Below are 18,517 nucleotides of genomic sequence, written 5' to 3' on the forward strand. Positions count from 1 at the left end.
CATTCCTCAGCCTTTCTGTCGCTACTGTTGTATTTACAGAAAATCCCCTTGGTGCACGTTGCATCCCTCACTAGTTTTAACTCCAGCTGAACACTGTAAACTATCTTTTTACTATGTTTATGGTAAACTGTACTGACAGTTTAGAAAACCTGAAAACAGAATCCAGAAAACTTGCAGATGAAGGAGAAAAGCAAGGAGTTAATAGGAATATCAAACCAAAGTAGGAGCACATAACTTTGTTTTGATATTTATGCTTCTAAATATGTTTGTATTTATTAGATCAAGCAGAAGTATCAGCTTCCATCATTACAAACAGAGTAGGGCATTTACTTGTCACTAGCGATTTCGGTAACTTTGAACTATGTATTCCCAGGTCTGGGAAAGGAGCGGTTCTGTAGGGTTTTTTTTAATGGAGGTTTTGAGGGCTGCTTTGAGAACTTGAAAGATGGACTAGAATTACAACTAAAATTTGCATTGGAATTACAAATTTCCAATGTGGAGGGACTGTAAATGTGTAGGATTGGAAATCAGAAAAATGTTGACGCTTTGGAGGTGTGGTCTAAAAAAAAATTTCATTTCAAACATTCATAAAATTGCTGCAATGGTTATTATAGACTCCTCAGGCAAATTTTTCTTGTAGCAGCCTTTCAGAGTTTTGATCAGGCAGTCCCTGTGATTTTAGTCTTTGGATTATTAGGTCTATTATGAGACAGAGCTGGATTTTGAGAGAAATAAAGCTGGCTGGCTGTTCCTAACAGAATTGCTCTGCTCCTTGAAAGGTTTATGCTTCATTATCAAGAATCATTACCGTAGCTTTTTATAGTAAACTATAGAAAATACATCTAGCAAAAAATGTCATGTCTGAATGCAATCTGTGGAGTACTAACAGAAAGAAGGGCCCGCATACTTTGATGTGTTAACTTCTGTCTCTTTGAAGTAATATGGATGATGGTCATTTCTGATTCTGATATTTACTGTGGAGTTGGCTTGTGGCCTACCTTTTCCTTCAGGACGTTTGACTAGGTCTGGGCAGCCATCACAACTGATAAATGCACACTGATGTTCTATTTCCATCAGTATGTAATTCCAGTCTTGTATTATCTTCAACCTACCATTTACTATTGAGGCACTATCGAAAGTCTCCTGTTCCAAGCAGAAGAGTTCTTTTATCTGGGAGTTGTAGAAGAACTGAACTAGGTCTCTGTATTTCTCATTTCTAGGTTTAGGATCAACGGTGTTTATAAACAATCTGAATATCTGGACACTAATACTTGATTTCATTATTCCAGCTGGTTAGGCTTGAGAAAAGTTTGTAACTTTCAACTTGCAGGATATACACTTTCATGTAAGAAAGCCCATACCGACTAAAGCTCCATCTCATTCAATGTCCTGTCTCTGACTGTGGTCAACCAAAGATGCTAGGGTACAGAAAAAAAGAAGTAATGATGGGTGGTCCCTGGAACACTCTCCCAGTCCTTCAATAACTAGTGGTGCCAAGATTCTGTGAGCCAAAAATTAGGTCTTTGTAAAGACAACCCTTAATGAATTTCAGTATTTTATGCAGGAGCATTGATACGAATTCAGCCCACAGAAGATTCACAAATAGGGTCCACTGACTCTAGCGGTAGGCCCTGTTATTTAGACTCCTTTATTAGGCAGTTACAGCTGTCCAGCGTTATATTGTAGAAGCGACAGAATGTCTCTGTCTGCTTGGAAGTGGGCTGTTGGCTGCTCAGAGGCAGATCTTTACAGGTAGATGTGAATGTAGTCCATGGCATCTCTCTGTCTGCAGCTAGGACATCCTGGTAAAATAAAAAAATAATGCTTTATTTCATCATAGACAGATTAAGTCATGAGAGCTCAGTAGTCCCTGGTTAAGCAACATTTTCTGATGAGGATAAAACAATTACTGTGCAAGAGAATTGCTCCTGACTCTGCATTACCAGAACATGTGTTAGACTACTGGATTAGTTGTGTGATGCGTACAGTCCCAAGACCTTTCCCTTTGCCATTCCTCCAGATTCTCATATCTGATCTCAAATGAGTCATTATTGTTCTTGCAGCAGTCATGTATGTTTTTTTAATATATGTATATGTATGTATGTAATGGTTAACAAATATAAATATGTAATGGTTAATAAAACTTACGTGCACGCCATTTATTAGGTTGATTTTGTATTACCATTCCAGATGCCACATCTTGAGACAAGATCAAGCCCCTTTAAAAATAACTACTGGCTGAGTAATTACAGAAAGAGAGTTCTTTCTAAGTGTAGAAACCCCAGAAATCATAGTGCATGAAGCAATCAACTAGATGTATTTGCCAGTTAAGGTAGAAGACATGCAGTGTATGAATAAACTAGCAAAATCCAGACCAGTTTGAGGACATCTGTAACAGAGAACTGTGACTGTTAGTTGCTCTTACTGGGTAGACATCCTTACCTGATTTCCTTGTCCTCCCAGATTACGTTAGACATACTAATGTGGTGACACCTTGAAGAACCATAGATACTGGGGTGGGGCGGGGGTGTTAACTGATTTTTTTTTTTCCTAGCAGGATTGAATATACAAACACAGAAGTGTAGGTCATGACACTACAAAGGTTACAACCTTTTCTATGTTTAAATGAGACCCCAGTTTGAACACTTAAGACAACAAATCTGCAAGTTTTAATGAAGGAGGTGCTAGAGGATGTCTTAAGTCTCATTCTCTTACCTCTGCCTTTTAGAAGTTCGTTCTTAACTGTGAACTCCTAGGTGAATTTGGAAGGTGTTGTCTTCCCCCTTCACTATAGAATAGCTGAGATCTTTAGAAGAGGATGGCTGTATGCCTATATCTTACTACACTGAGACAGTATTTCTCTTTGCAGTCTTAGAAGAATTAATGTTTCTTGTCTAGATTTTAGAATTGTTCTCTTATCTTCCCACTCTCTCGTCTCTCCCTTCCACCACTCAAATCCTTTTCATTTCTTGCTTTGATTCCTTAAAAAGCTTGGTTAAGATGACATTGTGATTGCAAGTGTTAAAACTAGCTGAAGTCTGTGTTTCTGTTCAAGAATATTAAAAGATGAAGTTTAGGCCAATCAGAGAAGAAGCTGGGAGCATAGGCTATCTAAGCTTTGGAAACTTTTTCAGATGTTGCATTTTCAGAAACATCCAGGCCTACATGTAAGTTAATATACATGGAAAGCACTGAGAGATGATTGTAACCTTAAGTTAATTTAGCAAAGCATATTCTTTTTTTTGGAATTAAACTATTGGGCTTCTGTGTCAAACGTCATAGATTATAGCTCAGAGACTTTCAAGTCACTTAAGTGGGTTTTTGAAAGGTTAACCAGTTGTACTGTTCTTTTGTCATGGTAACTGTAGCAGCTTACAAAAGACTTGAAGTCTGAAAGTGTGGAGAACAACCTAAGTGGTACCTTAAATACATTCGTTTTTAATTTTCAGGACAGAAAAAGAGTTTTCGTCAATATCATGTTCAGTTTTTTGGAGATGCCCCAGAGCGAGCCTGGATATTTGAGAAGAGCCTTGTGCCCTTCAAAGAAAAAGACCAGTTTGAACAATTATGCCAGGAAAGTGCAAAACAAGCCCTCACTAAAGCAGAGAAAATAAAGGTAAGAGGCTACCTAGTCAGGCAAGATTTGCAGCTTTTTATGTTACTGTTACAGGTATGTACAGATATAAATAGATATTTTAGAAAGCTTTAAAGACAGCTTGTTTTACAGAGGCTTGTAGTCTTATTTCACTTACAGTTGGAAAGAATGGGATGATTTACCATTGTTTGTTACTTATTAAAAATCAGGGCTCTTCTGCTTTGTCATTGATTCATGTGTGGTATCAGTGCCATCAAATACAATTCCTTTTAAATGTCTGAATTATAATTGAACATTACACTTAGTCTCTTGGAATGGTTTTGTGTTAATGTTGGCATTTTGAAATCAAAAGTGGGGAAATTTCTCACGCTGTCATCTTACCTTGCAGATGTTAAAGCCTGTTTCAGGGAAGCTGCGGCCACAGTGGGAGATGGGTGTTAAGCAAGCAAGTGAAGCAGTAGGCATGACAGTGGAAGAACGGAAGGCCAAGTACACCTTCATCTATGTTAGGGACAGACCTCATCTTAATCCTCGAGTGGCAAAGGAAGTTGGCATTGCTGTGGAACCGTTAGAGGAGATAGATGAGTCATCATACTCAAACGAAGAAACCACTCAAAATCTGAAATCGATGAAGGAGTCTGGCATTCCTAACAAGAGGAGGAGAAGGACATCAAAATTGTCTGCCACTGATGATATGCAAGAAAGCAGTCAGTCGGGGACTAAGAATACGACTCCTCAAAAGTCATCTGAACAGGCAGAATCCAAAAGAGGGATAGGCTCCCCTCTCAATAGAAAGAAAACTCCAGCATCTACTCCACGAAGCAGAAAGGGCGATGCAGTATCTCAGTTTTTGGTCTTTTGTCAGAAGCACAGAGATGAGGTTAGTCTCTTTTATCTGTTACTGTTGTTGATTGCCTCTTCTCATTTCTGTACTTAAAGGAAATTCTGTATTTTAGTTGACAAAAACTAGTGTGTTGTTACTGTAGAATCCATAATGCTCTGGGCTTGACAAGGTATGCCTGCATCAAATCTTAGTCTAGGCAGGAACAGAGAAAGAAGGGAATGTAGATGAGCAGTATAAACAAGATAGTGATAATGCAATTGTACTTTAAGTGTAAGTCGTGTTAGTATCTTCCTACGTAACCTAATAGTCCTTTGTATTAGCCATATGTTTTTTTAATGCCTGTAAAATATAGTAGATATACATATATATGCTCAGGCAAATATAATGTATTTGTGCTGTTCATGGCAATCTGCTTGTAGTTAGCTTGTACATTCTTTCTGAAGATGTGGCTCAGTTTCTTCAGTGTGTTCTCTTGTCTTTGAATTCAAAAACTCCATTTACCTACCTAGAATCTCTTGCTGAGCTTCAAAAGCAGCTACTTACCAAAGCTTGTGAAAATCACTGTCAGTGTGCAATCTGCTGGGACAGAAATGACATCCTCTTGAGAGGATTACACTCCAAGACAATACAGAATAAATAAGTACCTTAACGTCAAGATTTCTCAAGAAGACTGTTAGAAGTATAAAAGCAGTACTGCTGTTCCAGCTCATTACTTTAAAATCATGACCATAATTTTCCTTTGTCACAATCCGCTGCTCCATTTGCAGTACAATTCCATGCACTGAAAGAAGCATGAGTTCTCATATTTTCTTGTAGTTGTACTATTCCATAATACCCACAGAAGGGCCAGAAAGTTAGTGGTGAGTTTGTCGCACTCCTTAGCTACTAAATGGTTGACTTCATTATAGGATATTTGTGTTGGAAAGCATTAATAGATACAAACATAAAGAAAAATTGACAAACAGATTCTGTTGTATGGCAGTCAATTATTGTGGTTCTACTTAGGGTCTTTTTAGATCTTTGAAACTTAAGCTGATACTGAGAGTGAAAATGAGCACAGTGTTACGTACCTTTTAGTGGGTTTGGTTAAATTGAGAAAATATTGGCAGTTCATTTTGCTGGCTCCAGAAAGGAAAGGGGTTTGTAGCCAGATTATTAAATACATTTTTGACATATTCATTATGAAAAGCTGTATGGGTAAATCATCTGTCTCATATTTGAGAGACTTGAGGTCTGTTTCCAGTTTTTCTATAAGTAATCTTGTGTCTGGTGTAGTAGCAAGGGGGAATTTCCTTGGCCTTCAGTGTAGGTAGCAAGAAGCCTTGTGTGATATTGAGGGATATGAAATTACTTCTCTGGAAGAAATGAGATTATTATGACTGTTTTTATGGACTCATAGCCAAACATATCTTACGACTCTTAGCGAAACGTATCTTACCACAGAGGAGACATGCCGAAACCCTGATGTTATATTTCTATTTTTTGTGCCAGTTATCAAGCTTTATTCCCTACTATGGTTATACTGTAATTCTCAAATTAAGAGACGGAAAATATGAAGACTATTGCAATATTTGACATTGAGGAATTGCTTTGTCTTCAGCGTCATTTCGGAAAACTGAAAAACCTGCATAAACTTGAAAATCACACTGATGATAGTGGCTAATGTTGCACAGAATTTTAACTAGAAGGAAGTTTCAAAATATTACATATATTTAGAGAGAGAATATCCTACCTAGATGTTTCTGCCTAGAATACCTTTTAATAAGATCAGTCATGAAAACCCAAATCCACCTGATTGTATCGTCATTTCTAATAGGCGTAGAAGCACTTCTGCGTGTAGAACAGAACTAGGTTACAAAACCAGCAGATACCAGGTAACTACAGATAACAGTCCCTTTAACCTATCAGAGCAGTAGAGCCTGTCTTTCCTTTTTCTTGATTGGAAGTTAACGGGCAAAGTGGAGGAATACCATTTATTCATGCTTCTTGCACAGAACCTGACCTAAGTTACCTGAGTTTAGTTAACACTTCCAGCCTGTCATGTGGCAGTTTTGTGCCTTCAGTAGAAAGCGTAGATTGTGTCCAAACCAGCATTTGGAGCTCCCCCTTCCGTTAGGCTTCTCTGGTTCAACTTACATGGTTTGCTTTCCATCCAAGAGTTTGTTTTGTTGCTGTTGTAGATGTTCTGATGCTTTAGGAGGAGTGATAATATTGGATAAAGAACAGACCTGTTTTTGAGCTACTCTCTTGGTGGCATGTGAGAGTTAAGTGTATGGCTACTTTAGTATTTGCATGTAGAAACTTAGAAGAAAGGAAAACTATGGATCCAGAAGAGGCTTTCTGGCCCCCAGACTTTGGAAGGGATGGAAGTGAATGGAAAGGAATGGCTGAAGATTTTTATTTTTCTTTTGGGGACTCTAATAATCATGAGCTCTCTTAAAAGGAGAGCTGTTTCGGCTGTGTCTTGCTTGGAGTCTGGCTTTGTGTGGTAGTAGGGTTCATAAATTGGTTTGATTTTATTAATTATTTCTGTGTTACTTTTTCTGGGGTAGGAGGATGAGGAATAGTTGAAATTTTTAGAAATAAATTGATGGCTGCTGGAAGACTGGAGGAACTGCTGGAAAATGTTTTTAATGATTTAAGAGGCATGCTTCCCTGAGGGAGGCATTGAAAGCTTGGACCACTTTCGTGGTTGTAGTGACGCATTAAGTGTTTTGTGCTGTTACCAAAGGAGTAAAAATACACTTTGTACTATTTGCATTCTTATGTGCTTCCTCTGTGAAATATAACCATAGTAATCATTAGAAGGGGGTGTCTGACTTGACATAAAGGTATCATTCAGTGAGAGGCAGACAGCTAACTGTTTTTATTAATTCATTGATTTGGACTGTGAGACTCTTTTGAGGTAAATGAAGAAATAATTTCACTAGTAGGCTTTACAATTGAAGATTTCTGCATGCATTAAAAGTTGTTGAACATCAAGACAAATAAGAGTGAAGGTAATATGCTTTGCTTGGGTGAGCTAGGGCGTGCCTGGTCTAATTACTGTGTTTTCCACACCTATAGTGATATTAATTCCCAGATTCAAGAAAAGATCTTCTATGTGTTCTGTAGCATAGTTAGAATAAGTACCTGGGAAAAGTGCACAATTTTCATGTACATCAAGATACCCAAAACATCATTTCCAGTATGTATGCTGGGTCTGAGTATTACAGTATGAAGACTTTGGAGAAGACTGCTGGGCATTTTACTTCGAGGCCTTTGCAAAGATCCCTTAACCATTAGAACGATGAGTATCTTTTGCTTGTCATTTCATAGCACTTTTATTTGTGTTTTGGTGGGACTGGAGGTGATGTTAAACTGTATCTCATTTCTGCGATCAAAACTTATTTCTTAGGGAATTAAATAACTCTGTGCCCTACTTGAGTGCGATGAACTATACACTTAGTGGCAATGGTGCAAATTGATGCTGATTCCTTTTCCTAAAGAAGTGACATTTGTGGGAGGGGTATCTTGTGGGTCTGTCTACATTCTCCCTTCTCAGTAACATTTTTGACGTTGGATTTTAATCAAACTTTGAGTAGAAGCCTCTGAAAGTAGTTGTATCCTCCAAGCTTTATGCAAACAGATTATGCCAAATAAAAGCAAGAGAACTCTTAGCACTCTACTAGGGGAAAAATTACAGCATGAATTTCCCTACTAGACGCTGAATAATCCCAGTGAAAGGAAGGCACTACAGCTGTTCTATCCCCTGAAGAAGCTTCAGTCACACTTGTATCTTGTTTGACGACAGGAAATGCAATGTTAAGACACGAAGTTCTAGGAAATTACGTTTAATCATTTGCACTTCTCACAGAAAATTTGTATTTCTGTTCTGTTGAATGGTGTTTGAATGCTTGACTTTGTTGGCCTAGTTTTTATTTTGCTCTGGGATTTTTGGGGTATTGGTTGCATCACTCCAGTAATAGGATTTTGGAGAATGCTGGGTAATGAGATGAGAGGGGTTCTTTTTAAAGCTACTGTTTCATTTCTGTAGATTGTACAGTCTTGGAGCTTTCTGATTTACATGATTAATCAAATCTAGTTTTCCTTAAGGATAAGTGGGAATACTGAAGGAGTTTGGGAAGATTTTTTCCTTTGTTTTTAATACTGGATTTTCTGTTTGTGTTGAATAAACTTCTAGAAACTGTTAAATTCCATGTTGATGGCTGTTACCATCAACCATGCTCATATTATTAAGGAAAGATAGGAAGATTTGTGCTCAAAGGCACAGCTTTTTGAGTCCCTAATATTCATATACATAATATAAAATGATGAATTAATACAGGAAAATGTTGCATCAGATGCTAGTTTCTGTAAATCTCTCTGCTAAGATAGGTGTAACAAGTTCTATATTTAGTGAGTTCTCCTATTAATTAATGGATGTATTTGCAGGCAAGCATATAGTCCAGTATTGCTTGTCTGTCTTTTGTGGTATAGATTTAAACTTCATCAAGAAATGATACAAATTTTTTTTTGAATGACCACAAGATTTACACTTCCTTTTTTGAACGTTAAAAGGCAAAATAGATGCTACCAAAATTATTTTTAATACTTCTCAATATGCTAATAGTTTGGGGGTTTTTGTTTTGTTTTGTGGGTTGGTTTTTTTTTGAGAGAAGTGGTTATTAAAAGAAAAACTGGGTACAGAAGGTTTTAATCTAGTTCTGTCTACAGCAGAAATGTTAGATGACTTGTTTGTATCCAGTTTTCCAAAGCAATAGAAGTATGTACACCATTCTTTTCAATGGTCACCCTTTTTTTAATACAACCCTATTTCTGCATGTATAGGTGGTTGCCGAACATCCAGATGCTTCAAGTGAGGAGATTGAAGAATTGCTTGAATCGCAGTGGAACATGCTTAGTGAAAAACAGAAAGCTCGCTATAACACAAAGTTTGCCATAGTGACCTCTCCCAAATCTGAAGAAGACTCTGGTAAACGTAAAACTGTGCTAGTGTACTCTAACTAAATTTGATATACATAGTGGTGTTAAACTAAGCACATATTTGAGACCTGTAGGGAAAACAGCTTTCACTGTTTTCCAGTTTTAATTCTTGGTGTTTGTGCCAATAGCAAAGGAATGCCAATGGTTACAATAAACGCAACCCACGAAGTCTACATTTCTTGCTCATTGTTCTGAAAAGTTGTTATATGTAAACCTTCTACTGTTTAGAGATTGCTGATTTCTCATTCTTCTTCTGCCCATAAGCAGCTGCCATTGCATCCACTGCCTGTTACGAGTGGATGGTGGGAAGGGAAGACGAAGTGTTGCTACTAGTAAAATTTGAGTTACTTCTTTTATAATAGTTAGGAAATGGTTTTAAAATTTTAATCAGCGCTACACCTTTTCTTCATATATACCTGAAGTATATTACCTCATGTCATCATCAACTCAGGAAGAAGTATTCCAAACTTTATTCTGAAACTTTCATCCGTTTGGCATTTTACTGTGCTACTCAAAGTTTTTAGGATATTGTACAAGATTGCAAATACTTTTTTTTTTCTCCTTTTATTTTTTGTTGATGTTGCCTAGCATTTGGTTTTGATAAACAGTCTCAATTATTTTGCAAAATATTTGAGGGGTTTTGGAGTCACTTATTTGAGAAAGAAGGAGGAAGATAGTTTGGCATCTGCATGAACTTCAAATTTAACTAGCTATCACTTTTTCAAATTTAAATAGCTTTACAGCACTGTAAGAAGACTTACTATGGAAGTATTAGAAGCTAACAGGTGCTGCTTTGGGCAATGACAAGAATGAGAGGGAGTGTTTGAAAGTTTGTGAGACTTGGAAAAACTTGTATAAAAATGGCAGTCAGTTTTGTTAACTCTGTGTGTGTGTGTGAAATAACATCATTTTGTGGAAAATTGAAAAGTTTTTAACTTTAAATTTTAAGTGTCAAATATTTGGATATCAGTTTAAAAAAAAAACACATTCTGTATCTCTCAAGGTTCATCATTGAAGAATATTGGAGAGGCCAAACGTAAAGTGTTTCAAGACTCACCTAAAAGGAGATCAAGATCCAGAAGTAATTGAAATTTGTGTTGTGTGCAAATAGTTCATCATTATAAGTAGCTATTGAGTGTATTTTTTTATGTAATCGCCCACGTATCATAATCTTTATTTTATCTCAGATGTTGTCTTCCTTGACGTTAGAATTTTAATGGATCCCAAATTAAATATCTAAACACTGTAGTGCTGAATTTTGTTCACCTTCCTCAGTGTCATATTGCAAGAAATGTAATTGAAATTGTACCTGTACCAGGTGTTTCTAGTACATATATTGTGTACATTTATAGTTATCTACAGATGAAAACGTGTCAGTTCAATCGTTCCCCTACTCAAATCCTCTTATTTTAAACTTGGAAGAATATTGTGGGATTTCTTTCGCTGGCTTTTTGTAAGTAGCAGGTTCTCCTGGAGCCATTTCAGTCTGCTTTGTGGATTCAGAGTCTGATAACAGAATATGTCCTAGATTGTTTAGATAAGAACATTAATTTTAAAATTACCATATTTTCAAGTTGCTCTATTTTTAATATTTACAGCTATTTGTTCCCACTGGAATTGAATGCTTGTAGCTGTAGGGCAATTTTCAGTTAACATATTTGTGCCCCTGGAGCTTGCAATCTTCATACTGATAATACTCCGTAGCTTCATAAACTAGAGAGTACTGGAGAGTGTAATAATGTTGTCATTTCATCCTGATGAGACAGACCACTTCCTAAACCTTCATCTATCTTTTTGAGGTAGAGCGGGTGTAAACAATAGCTGAACCTGTGGAAGGGGTATGTAGGTTAGTTACTGACCTTTCGTAGTTTAGCAGCTGCTTGAACTTTACAATGAACGATCATCTAAATACTTGAATAAGTCAGTTGGTTTAAAATGACCAATGTGATTCTGTTCTTAGGATTTTGGTTCACAAAGGAAGGAGATCTTACGGTCTCCTGTAAAATATAAGTAAGCTTGTTAGAGAGGGTCTGAAACTGCCATACCAGAAAGAGAGAATTAATATATATGGTTGGTGATATCTTGTCTTTTCCAGAGGCCCCTTAATAGATGTCGCCAGTCTCTTCATCTGTATCATTTGGAGAACTTAAAGGAGGTTTAAGGAGGAGACTTAAAAAATGCATTTCAGTGATAAGACATTGTTACAAAGTGGCAGAAGAGTTAAAAGCCATATGGATCAATCATGTGCATTCTGATGATATGAAACAAATGGTGGGCAGTAATATTCAGATATTAAGCTAGTGCTTATTCAGGTAGATTTATCTTTCTAAAATAACTTGAGTATGAAGCAGTTGATTTGGGTGTGTTCTAGCGTTAGTCTTCAGCACCAGAAACCAGACCTTAAGCATTAAGAGGTCATCACACTGTGTAATGTTTAACCATGTTTTAAAAATAATGACTGAAAGAAAAGTAACTTAAATAACTAGATCAGTTCAAAATAATTTGAAAGTGGGTTTTAGATTATTTTTCATGTAAGTTTCCCCCATCCCCCATCCCAAGGTAACTTACATGGAAATAAAAGAAACCAAAAAAAGAGGACAAAGGAACCTACAGAAGATTTTGAAGTTCAGGAAGCACCTAGGAAAAGACTCAGGATGGATAAACAGAATAATCGGAAGGTAATTATGTCGTTGGTTTGTTTGGGTTGATTTATAGCAGCACCAATCACATTGCTGTAGTTAAGTTTGTCAGCATTTCCGTTTTCAGGATTTAAAAAGTAATGTCGGTGTATCAAACCAAACTGTTGTCAATATTCAGAGATACCTGTGAGGTTATTGCTGTGGGATTTTTTTTTGTTTGGTTTTGAGGATGGAGGTATGACAAGCTGCACTTGCTACTGAAACTGTCGTGAAAATGTATGCTGAGAAAATCTGTTTCCCAAAGGAATGTGCAGAGGCATGACCTTTCCGTGTTGTCATGCTTTGTAGTTATTTTTCTTTCCTCCTGAATTGGAGTTCAGAGATGTATACAAGAATGTTAAAAAAAAAAAAAAAATATCTTCAGTCAATACTTAATTTAGACAAAGGTCGGGGGGAGAGAGGAAAGCAAGTAAAGCAAAACCGAAAAACTACTTTCAAGAACTGGAAGCCTATAGAACCTTTTAGGGTGGCATGCTGACCCATTTCTTAAGTTAGGAAACTGCAGGAAATATTACAGTATATTTATTGCACAAATCACAGGCTCCTTTTCAGTTTAGCTTGCTTGTGAGAATAAGAATTTTCCTTACATAGGTCACTAGAAGTATGTATCTGGATACAGCCCAAATCTGGTTGAGACCTGAGCATAGGTTTGTGTAGTCGTGCATGTAGACCAGCGAACTTCATGGGTTTTACTTGTGTGGAAAGCTTAGCTCACAAGTGTTTTCAGATGTGTTATTACGGTATCATACTGTAGTGTGAATATCACAGACCTCATCTCAGGGCCTTAGTGGTACAGTGATTAAAGGAAATAATCTAATATAAGGAAAGGTATTGGATTTATTTTTTAAATGAATTATGAAGGTCACATTAGTAGATGTCAGTTTGTTTGGCAGGCTGGTTATTTTAGTACCCCTGTTGATACTGTGAATATTCAGACAACTTGTTCAGAGTTCAGTATTAAAAAAATAAATAGAATTTCAGATAGCCAGGCTTAATGAGCTTATTGGCAAGGGACAAAGATAATTCTTACAGAAATGTTTTTACTTTTGCAGAAAGAAGGGACCAAACTGTTTTTTGCACTTCCTGCTCTAACGGATTAGTCATTGAATATTGATCTTCTATTCTAGGAGAAGGTTTTAGACCCTTTTTAGACTAGTCTAATTGTTTTGAATTCACTATAATACACTAAGTCATGGAATAATTACATTTACTTATTGTAATTCCTGCTATGAAGTCCTTGTTTTGACTGTCCCTACAGTTAATTCTTTACAGTCCCACTAGCATCCATACACTACAATTAGCCTACATTATCACAAGTAGAATGAAAGGTGGTTGCAGTACAGTAAATGCAGAGAAGGTTCTGGTATCTTTGCTGTGATGCAGATGTGAATATTAACAGGAAAATAAATTAATAAATGAGACGAGTGATTCCCATTAGATATGCACCACTAATAACACTGACTTAGTAATGTGCATTTAGAAAGTGTTGTCTATCTGACCTGTTTATCAGAACTAGTTACAAGGAATCTGGTGTGTGTAACTATTGGGTAACTTGGAAACTCTAAATGCATACAGTAGTGTTTGTGCTTCTGTCCACGGAAGGGCCAGATATCATAGAATGGTTGCTTTGCGGTTTCTTTTATGAAGTATCTCGTAGTCTTTTTCCTGCCTTTACCAGCCCAGGATACTTCTAGCTGTATGTGCTGCTGCTTAGTAAAACATTTAGTGAATGACAGTGAAAACGTCTGTGTAATGATTCAAAAAACAAACACTAACCATACACCTTCCTTCTGCTATTCCCAGTTCACCTGCAGGCTTTTGTTACAAACATTTTGGATAGGAGGAGCTTTAATGACTTTTTTTCATGACATTTTACTTCTTGCATGACAGTTGTGCACTATCCTCTCCTTTTTGTCATTGTTATTTACGAAATCTGAATGTTTTCGCGCAAAGTAACAAAGTACACATATGGAAATTTTGAAAAATTAATTCATTCATTGGTGCTTTAATAATGTATATAAAATGCACATTAACAAAACGGGGGTTCTGTAAAGCATGCTTTATATTTAAGTGAACCATACTGTACATTCTCTTTCATTTTTACACAGAAGTGTAACAGTAACCTTACAAAACTGATATTGGGAGCCTCTGGTGGCATTAGTAGTAGGGCATCTTAGCCTACTTAGAAGTCTGTGAAAGGCACAGTGTAGTACATCTGTAGTACAGTAGCCGCTGATTTTTACAAAGGAAACAAGTTCTCTGGCCTTTGAGGTGTTCACCTGCACGTCTTTTGTAAAATGAATGTCAGATGAAGAATATGAAAAAGTATGTAAAATCTTCTATTCTGTAGAATTATTTGTACTGATCAGGTGAGCATTTGTCAGGGTTAAGCATGCTTGGCAACAATTTTAGTGACTTATTACTTGAGTGAATTTGTAACATGGAAAAAGAAAAAAACTTAGTGGCATGTGTAAGGAACAGTCTCTAATTTTGACACAACATTGTCAGAAACTTCCCCAGTTTTTGGCCTAAACTTTTAATGATAAATTCTCAGTCTGGAGCAAATTTATGTGGTGTTTATGCTCCCTTGGAAATAGTACTTTTATTTTGGAAATGCTGAAACAATCTTAACCATAGTAATTTAAAAAATGGCACTGCTATAAGTTGTGGAGTTGACAACAAGCCTCTCTGAGGCTTAAAATTCTGCACAGGGTTTATTTTCAAATTTATATACTAATTCTGCAGTTTACCTTTAATAATTAAAGGTGTTAATTTGACCAGTTTAGATGAAGAATAGTAAGGATAATTAACATGTTTCGTGTTCATTTTAGGCTCCCCTTTTTGATATGCTGAGTTTGGGATGGATAAGTGGGATGCTGGAATACTGTGTTCTTTAATTTTTCTCATTTGTTTATGGGGTTGTACCCTGTGCTGTAAATGAGTCTTAAGAATCACTTAAATGGGGCTAGCTTAACTACATTACCATTCAGATATTTGTAAAGGCACTTTCTTTTTAATAACATAAATCCAGAAGTAATTGCCAGTTTTGTCCAACCACTCATAAATTAGGAGTTTTTTTATTTTTTCATATTTTTTTTTGTGACAGAGGGAGACAAGCAATGACAAAACAGCAAAAACAAACTCTTCTAAGGTCACAGAAACCTCCTCTTCACAAAAGAACCAGTCAGGTAATGTGGTCAGAATAAGTTTTAATGTAACTTTTTCAAGTAAATAATTTTAAAATAAACAGGTTGACTGAGGCAGCCGGCTAAATTTTGCTGACGCAATAATCAGTTACAGCCACTATGCCACAGATGGGGGGGGGAGCGCGCCCTCTTTCTTCACTACCACCATTTTGCAGGATTATACTTGACTGAAATTGTGTATTGCTGATTTAGAGCAGCAGTTCACAAGTTCACCATTTGATGGCACCAAATTAAAGCTATTGCCCTGTGATCTTGGCGAGCAGTGATACAAATCCTACTGCTCCAATTTGTCATTGTGCATTAGCCCAATAAAACAAGTGCAGTGACCATCAACGTAATCAGTTACCGTGTGATTTTAGTCCTTTTAAATGGTGCTTGATGGGAAGCACTGTGGAGCGTGAGAGGGAGTTCTAAATAACCTTGGACCAAAATCCAAAAGTCAGACTTGTTAATGATGCTCAAGTTTAAGGTAAGCTCTGTAAGAGCATGCCGCTTTAGGTATTATAACGACATGCCAAAGACAAGTAAGCTTCAGCAAGTTCTGCACAATGTAGAAGTGGTGATGTGCCACAGATAAATGTCTGGTACCTGGCTGCTGTATATAACCTTTCTCTTAACAAAGCGTTAGTGGTACTCAGATTGTGATGAGATCCCATAGGCCTTCTAATGTTTATCTGAGGAAATAACTGTCACCTCTGCTTTAAAGAGGTCATAAGTCACAAGATATTTTGATTTTTAATATAAATGAGCTGAAAAAAAGTTGGGAAAGCATTTCTTAGCCATTTGTAGTACATATTTGATTGATAGAAACCTCTTTATTTTTAAAATCAAGCCAAAGCACATGGTTTCAGAAACTTACGTCATGTTCTCTCAACCCTGCGTAGGTGCCCAGAAGACCTACCTAAATCATTCCTTCCTTTATCTGAAGGAATATTTTTAAATGGCTTCAGGGAGATAACGTTTTAAAGTTCCAAACTTCACTTTGTAAACCAAAATTATTTTACAGCAACGAAAAATCTGTCTGATGCATGTAAACCTCTGAAGAAGCGAAATCGGGCTTCAGCAGCAGAATCTTCAACTCTTGCTTTTAGCAAGAGTTCATCTCCTTCAGCTTCCTTAACTGAGAATGAGGTAAAAAAAAAGTGGTGTTTGCACACAGCCATTTAATTACAGAAATTTTCAGGTGTGAATCTTGTTTAAAAACAAAAATCAAAGGCGAATTCTCTAACGTTGGTGCTCTAGACAAGTTACAGTTTTGGCCTCTGTGAAACCTGTTAATGTGTGCATTGCAAATTCATTTATTGTAATACGAACGTCTGATTTGGGGACGTTGAGATATTGTGGTTTTTAATGTATTTACCAACAAAGTTTTAGAATTGTAACCTTCTATTAGAGGCAAAGTAAAATGCCAGTGTGTTCTGTATTTTCTTCTACAGACTTTATGTAAGTGTACTACATTAGTTACATTATGTAACTCAATATTGTCATGTTGCCATAGCTTTTATATTGAAGCAAGTTTCCTAATCCTCTGTTTGATCTAGAACTGGACAGTTTTCTGAGCAGAGCCCCTTTAAGCTCAAATTAGTTTTCAGGCTGTTTAAGTGCTATTTCTCTGTGATGCAAATAGCTTCATCCCCAGTAGAGTTAAACAGGCAGTGAAGGATGTATCTTTTTGATACTAATCATAGTCTTAGCTCTCCATATTTGGAACTGTAATTCTTCTCAATTGACATACGACAGATGAAATGTATGTACCAGAAGTGTAGTCATACAATCCATTAAACCATTCCCTGAGTCATCTACACTGTTAAAACCAATCAGCCAAAGAGAGGCAGCATGAGGGTGAAGTATGCATGCTGTTTTGCAGGTGGATTCAGAAATGTAGTTGGTAGGATTTAGTAAAATATCCCTAGACAAACAGCTTCAAGCAGTTTGTATTTCAGAAGCTGTAGAGAAAATACTCGCCTGCTAACAAGGGAGTAGGGCTTCCAGCTATCCTAGAGACTTTTCCATCTCCCCTAAGAAACGCATGAGGTGCTTAGACACTATAATGAATGCAGTTATATCTAGACAGTGTTCAGTAAATGGTTTACCTTTGGGTGGGGAAAAAAGATTGCATGTTAATGGCTGTATCTTTTACTGTAACTGGGAAAATATTTTAACAAAAACCCCCAACAAATTCTCCCTCCTGTACCCCAATAAAACAAGCAAAGGAAGTCCCAGAAGAAATCATGCCCATGGCAGCAGTCAAGTGAAGTAATACTTGTTCTCATTTTGTTCTCTCAATGGTGAGGCTCCTGTCTGTTGGTTTCCCAGCTTCTGCTGTTTTGGCTTTACTGCTGGGACTTGCTGTGTAATGGCTGTTTGTGTTTGGGACCATCTATTCAGCCAGACCAGTTTAAGGAACATGCTGTCTTTTTGGCTCTAAATATGCATCTCCAAATATTGTAATATGAGGAGAAAGATTCTTCTATTTCTAGATAGTGTGTTTATAAAATGAAATCTCCAGAAATCTTTCTTGACAAAAGGCTCATTTTTGTAGGATTTGGGGTTGTGACTTAACGGTTCACGTGTAAAAAAGGATATGGTTATGTAGGCTGAGATGGAAATTTTAAAACTTAACTCTTAATCTACTCAGCTACTGCTAAGCAGCAAAAGATGTGAGAAAAATTAACACCACACATTGCTCACAAAACACAGATACACAAATTAGAAAGTGGATTCATTGTTTTCAAGGGTTTAAAAGGTTGTAAAATATCAAAACAATCCCAATCAACATAAAAGAAAATACACTGTCAAATAATGGAGACTTTGTGGGTCTGGGTGCAGGGGGGAGTAGATCAGTGGGCTGGATCCTTAGATGGTTTAAAGCTACACTGACCTGAACTTGTACCAACTAAGGATTGGACCCAGTTTGTTTCCTATGATATTTGATATATTTTTGCCTTTAAATAAAACAGAGATGTCAGGCATGTGTTTCTGAACTTACTATTGGTCTGTTCTACAAAACAAGGAAAGATACAGATTTTGGATTGTGTGGGTGGCTTTAAAAACCTTTTTCCCTTTTGTATTGTTATTTAGCACTTGTCTAAATGGCTAAATATGCGTGTGCCCTGAGAGCATTCATCCAGAGAGAAACCTTCTCCAGAGTGTTAAGGGAAAGAGTTTAGAAAATAAACACAATCAT

General features: G+C 36.8%; 1 protein-coding gene across 2 annotated transcripts in view; it reads left to right on the forward strand.

The window, feature by feature from the left end:
* Positions 1-18,517, forward strand: part of NSD2 (nuclear receptor binding SET domain protein 2) — an 81,240-nt gene that overhangs the window by 35,399 nt on the left and 27,324 nt on the right. The window contains exons 4-10 of one of the 2 annotated variants that reach the window (XM_064448977.1): positions 3,450-3,616; positions 3,984-4,475; positions 9,270-9,414; positions 10,429-10,506; positions 11,985-12,103; positions 15,231-15,312; positions 16,337-16,461. In XM_064448977.1, the coding sequence (XP_064305047.1) occupies positions 3,450-3,616; positions 3,984-4,475; positions 9,270-9,414; positions 10,429-10,506; positions 11,985-12,103; positions 15,231-15,312; positions 16,337-16,461 (1,208 nt within the window). The remainder of the gene's footprint in view (positions 1-3,449; positions 3,617-3,983; positions 4,476-9,269; positions 9,415-10,428; positions 10,507-11,984; positions 12,104-15,230; positions 15,313-16,336; positions 16,462-18,517) is intronic. The other variant, XM_064448978.1, reaches the window with a different exon arrangement.

This window comes from Phalacrocorax carbo, chromosome 4 (assembly GCF_963921805.1).
Source record: "Phalacrocorax carbo chromosome 4, bPhaCar2.1, whole genome shotgun sequence".
Classification (NCBI taxonomy): Eukaryota; Metazoa; Chordata; class Aves; order Suliformes; family Phalacrocoracidae; genus Phalacrocorax; species Phalacrocorax carbo.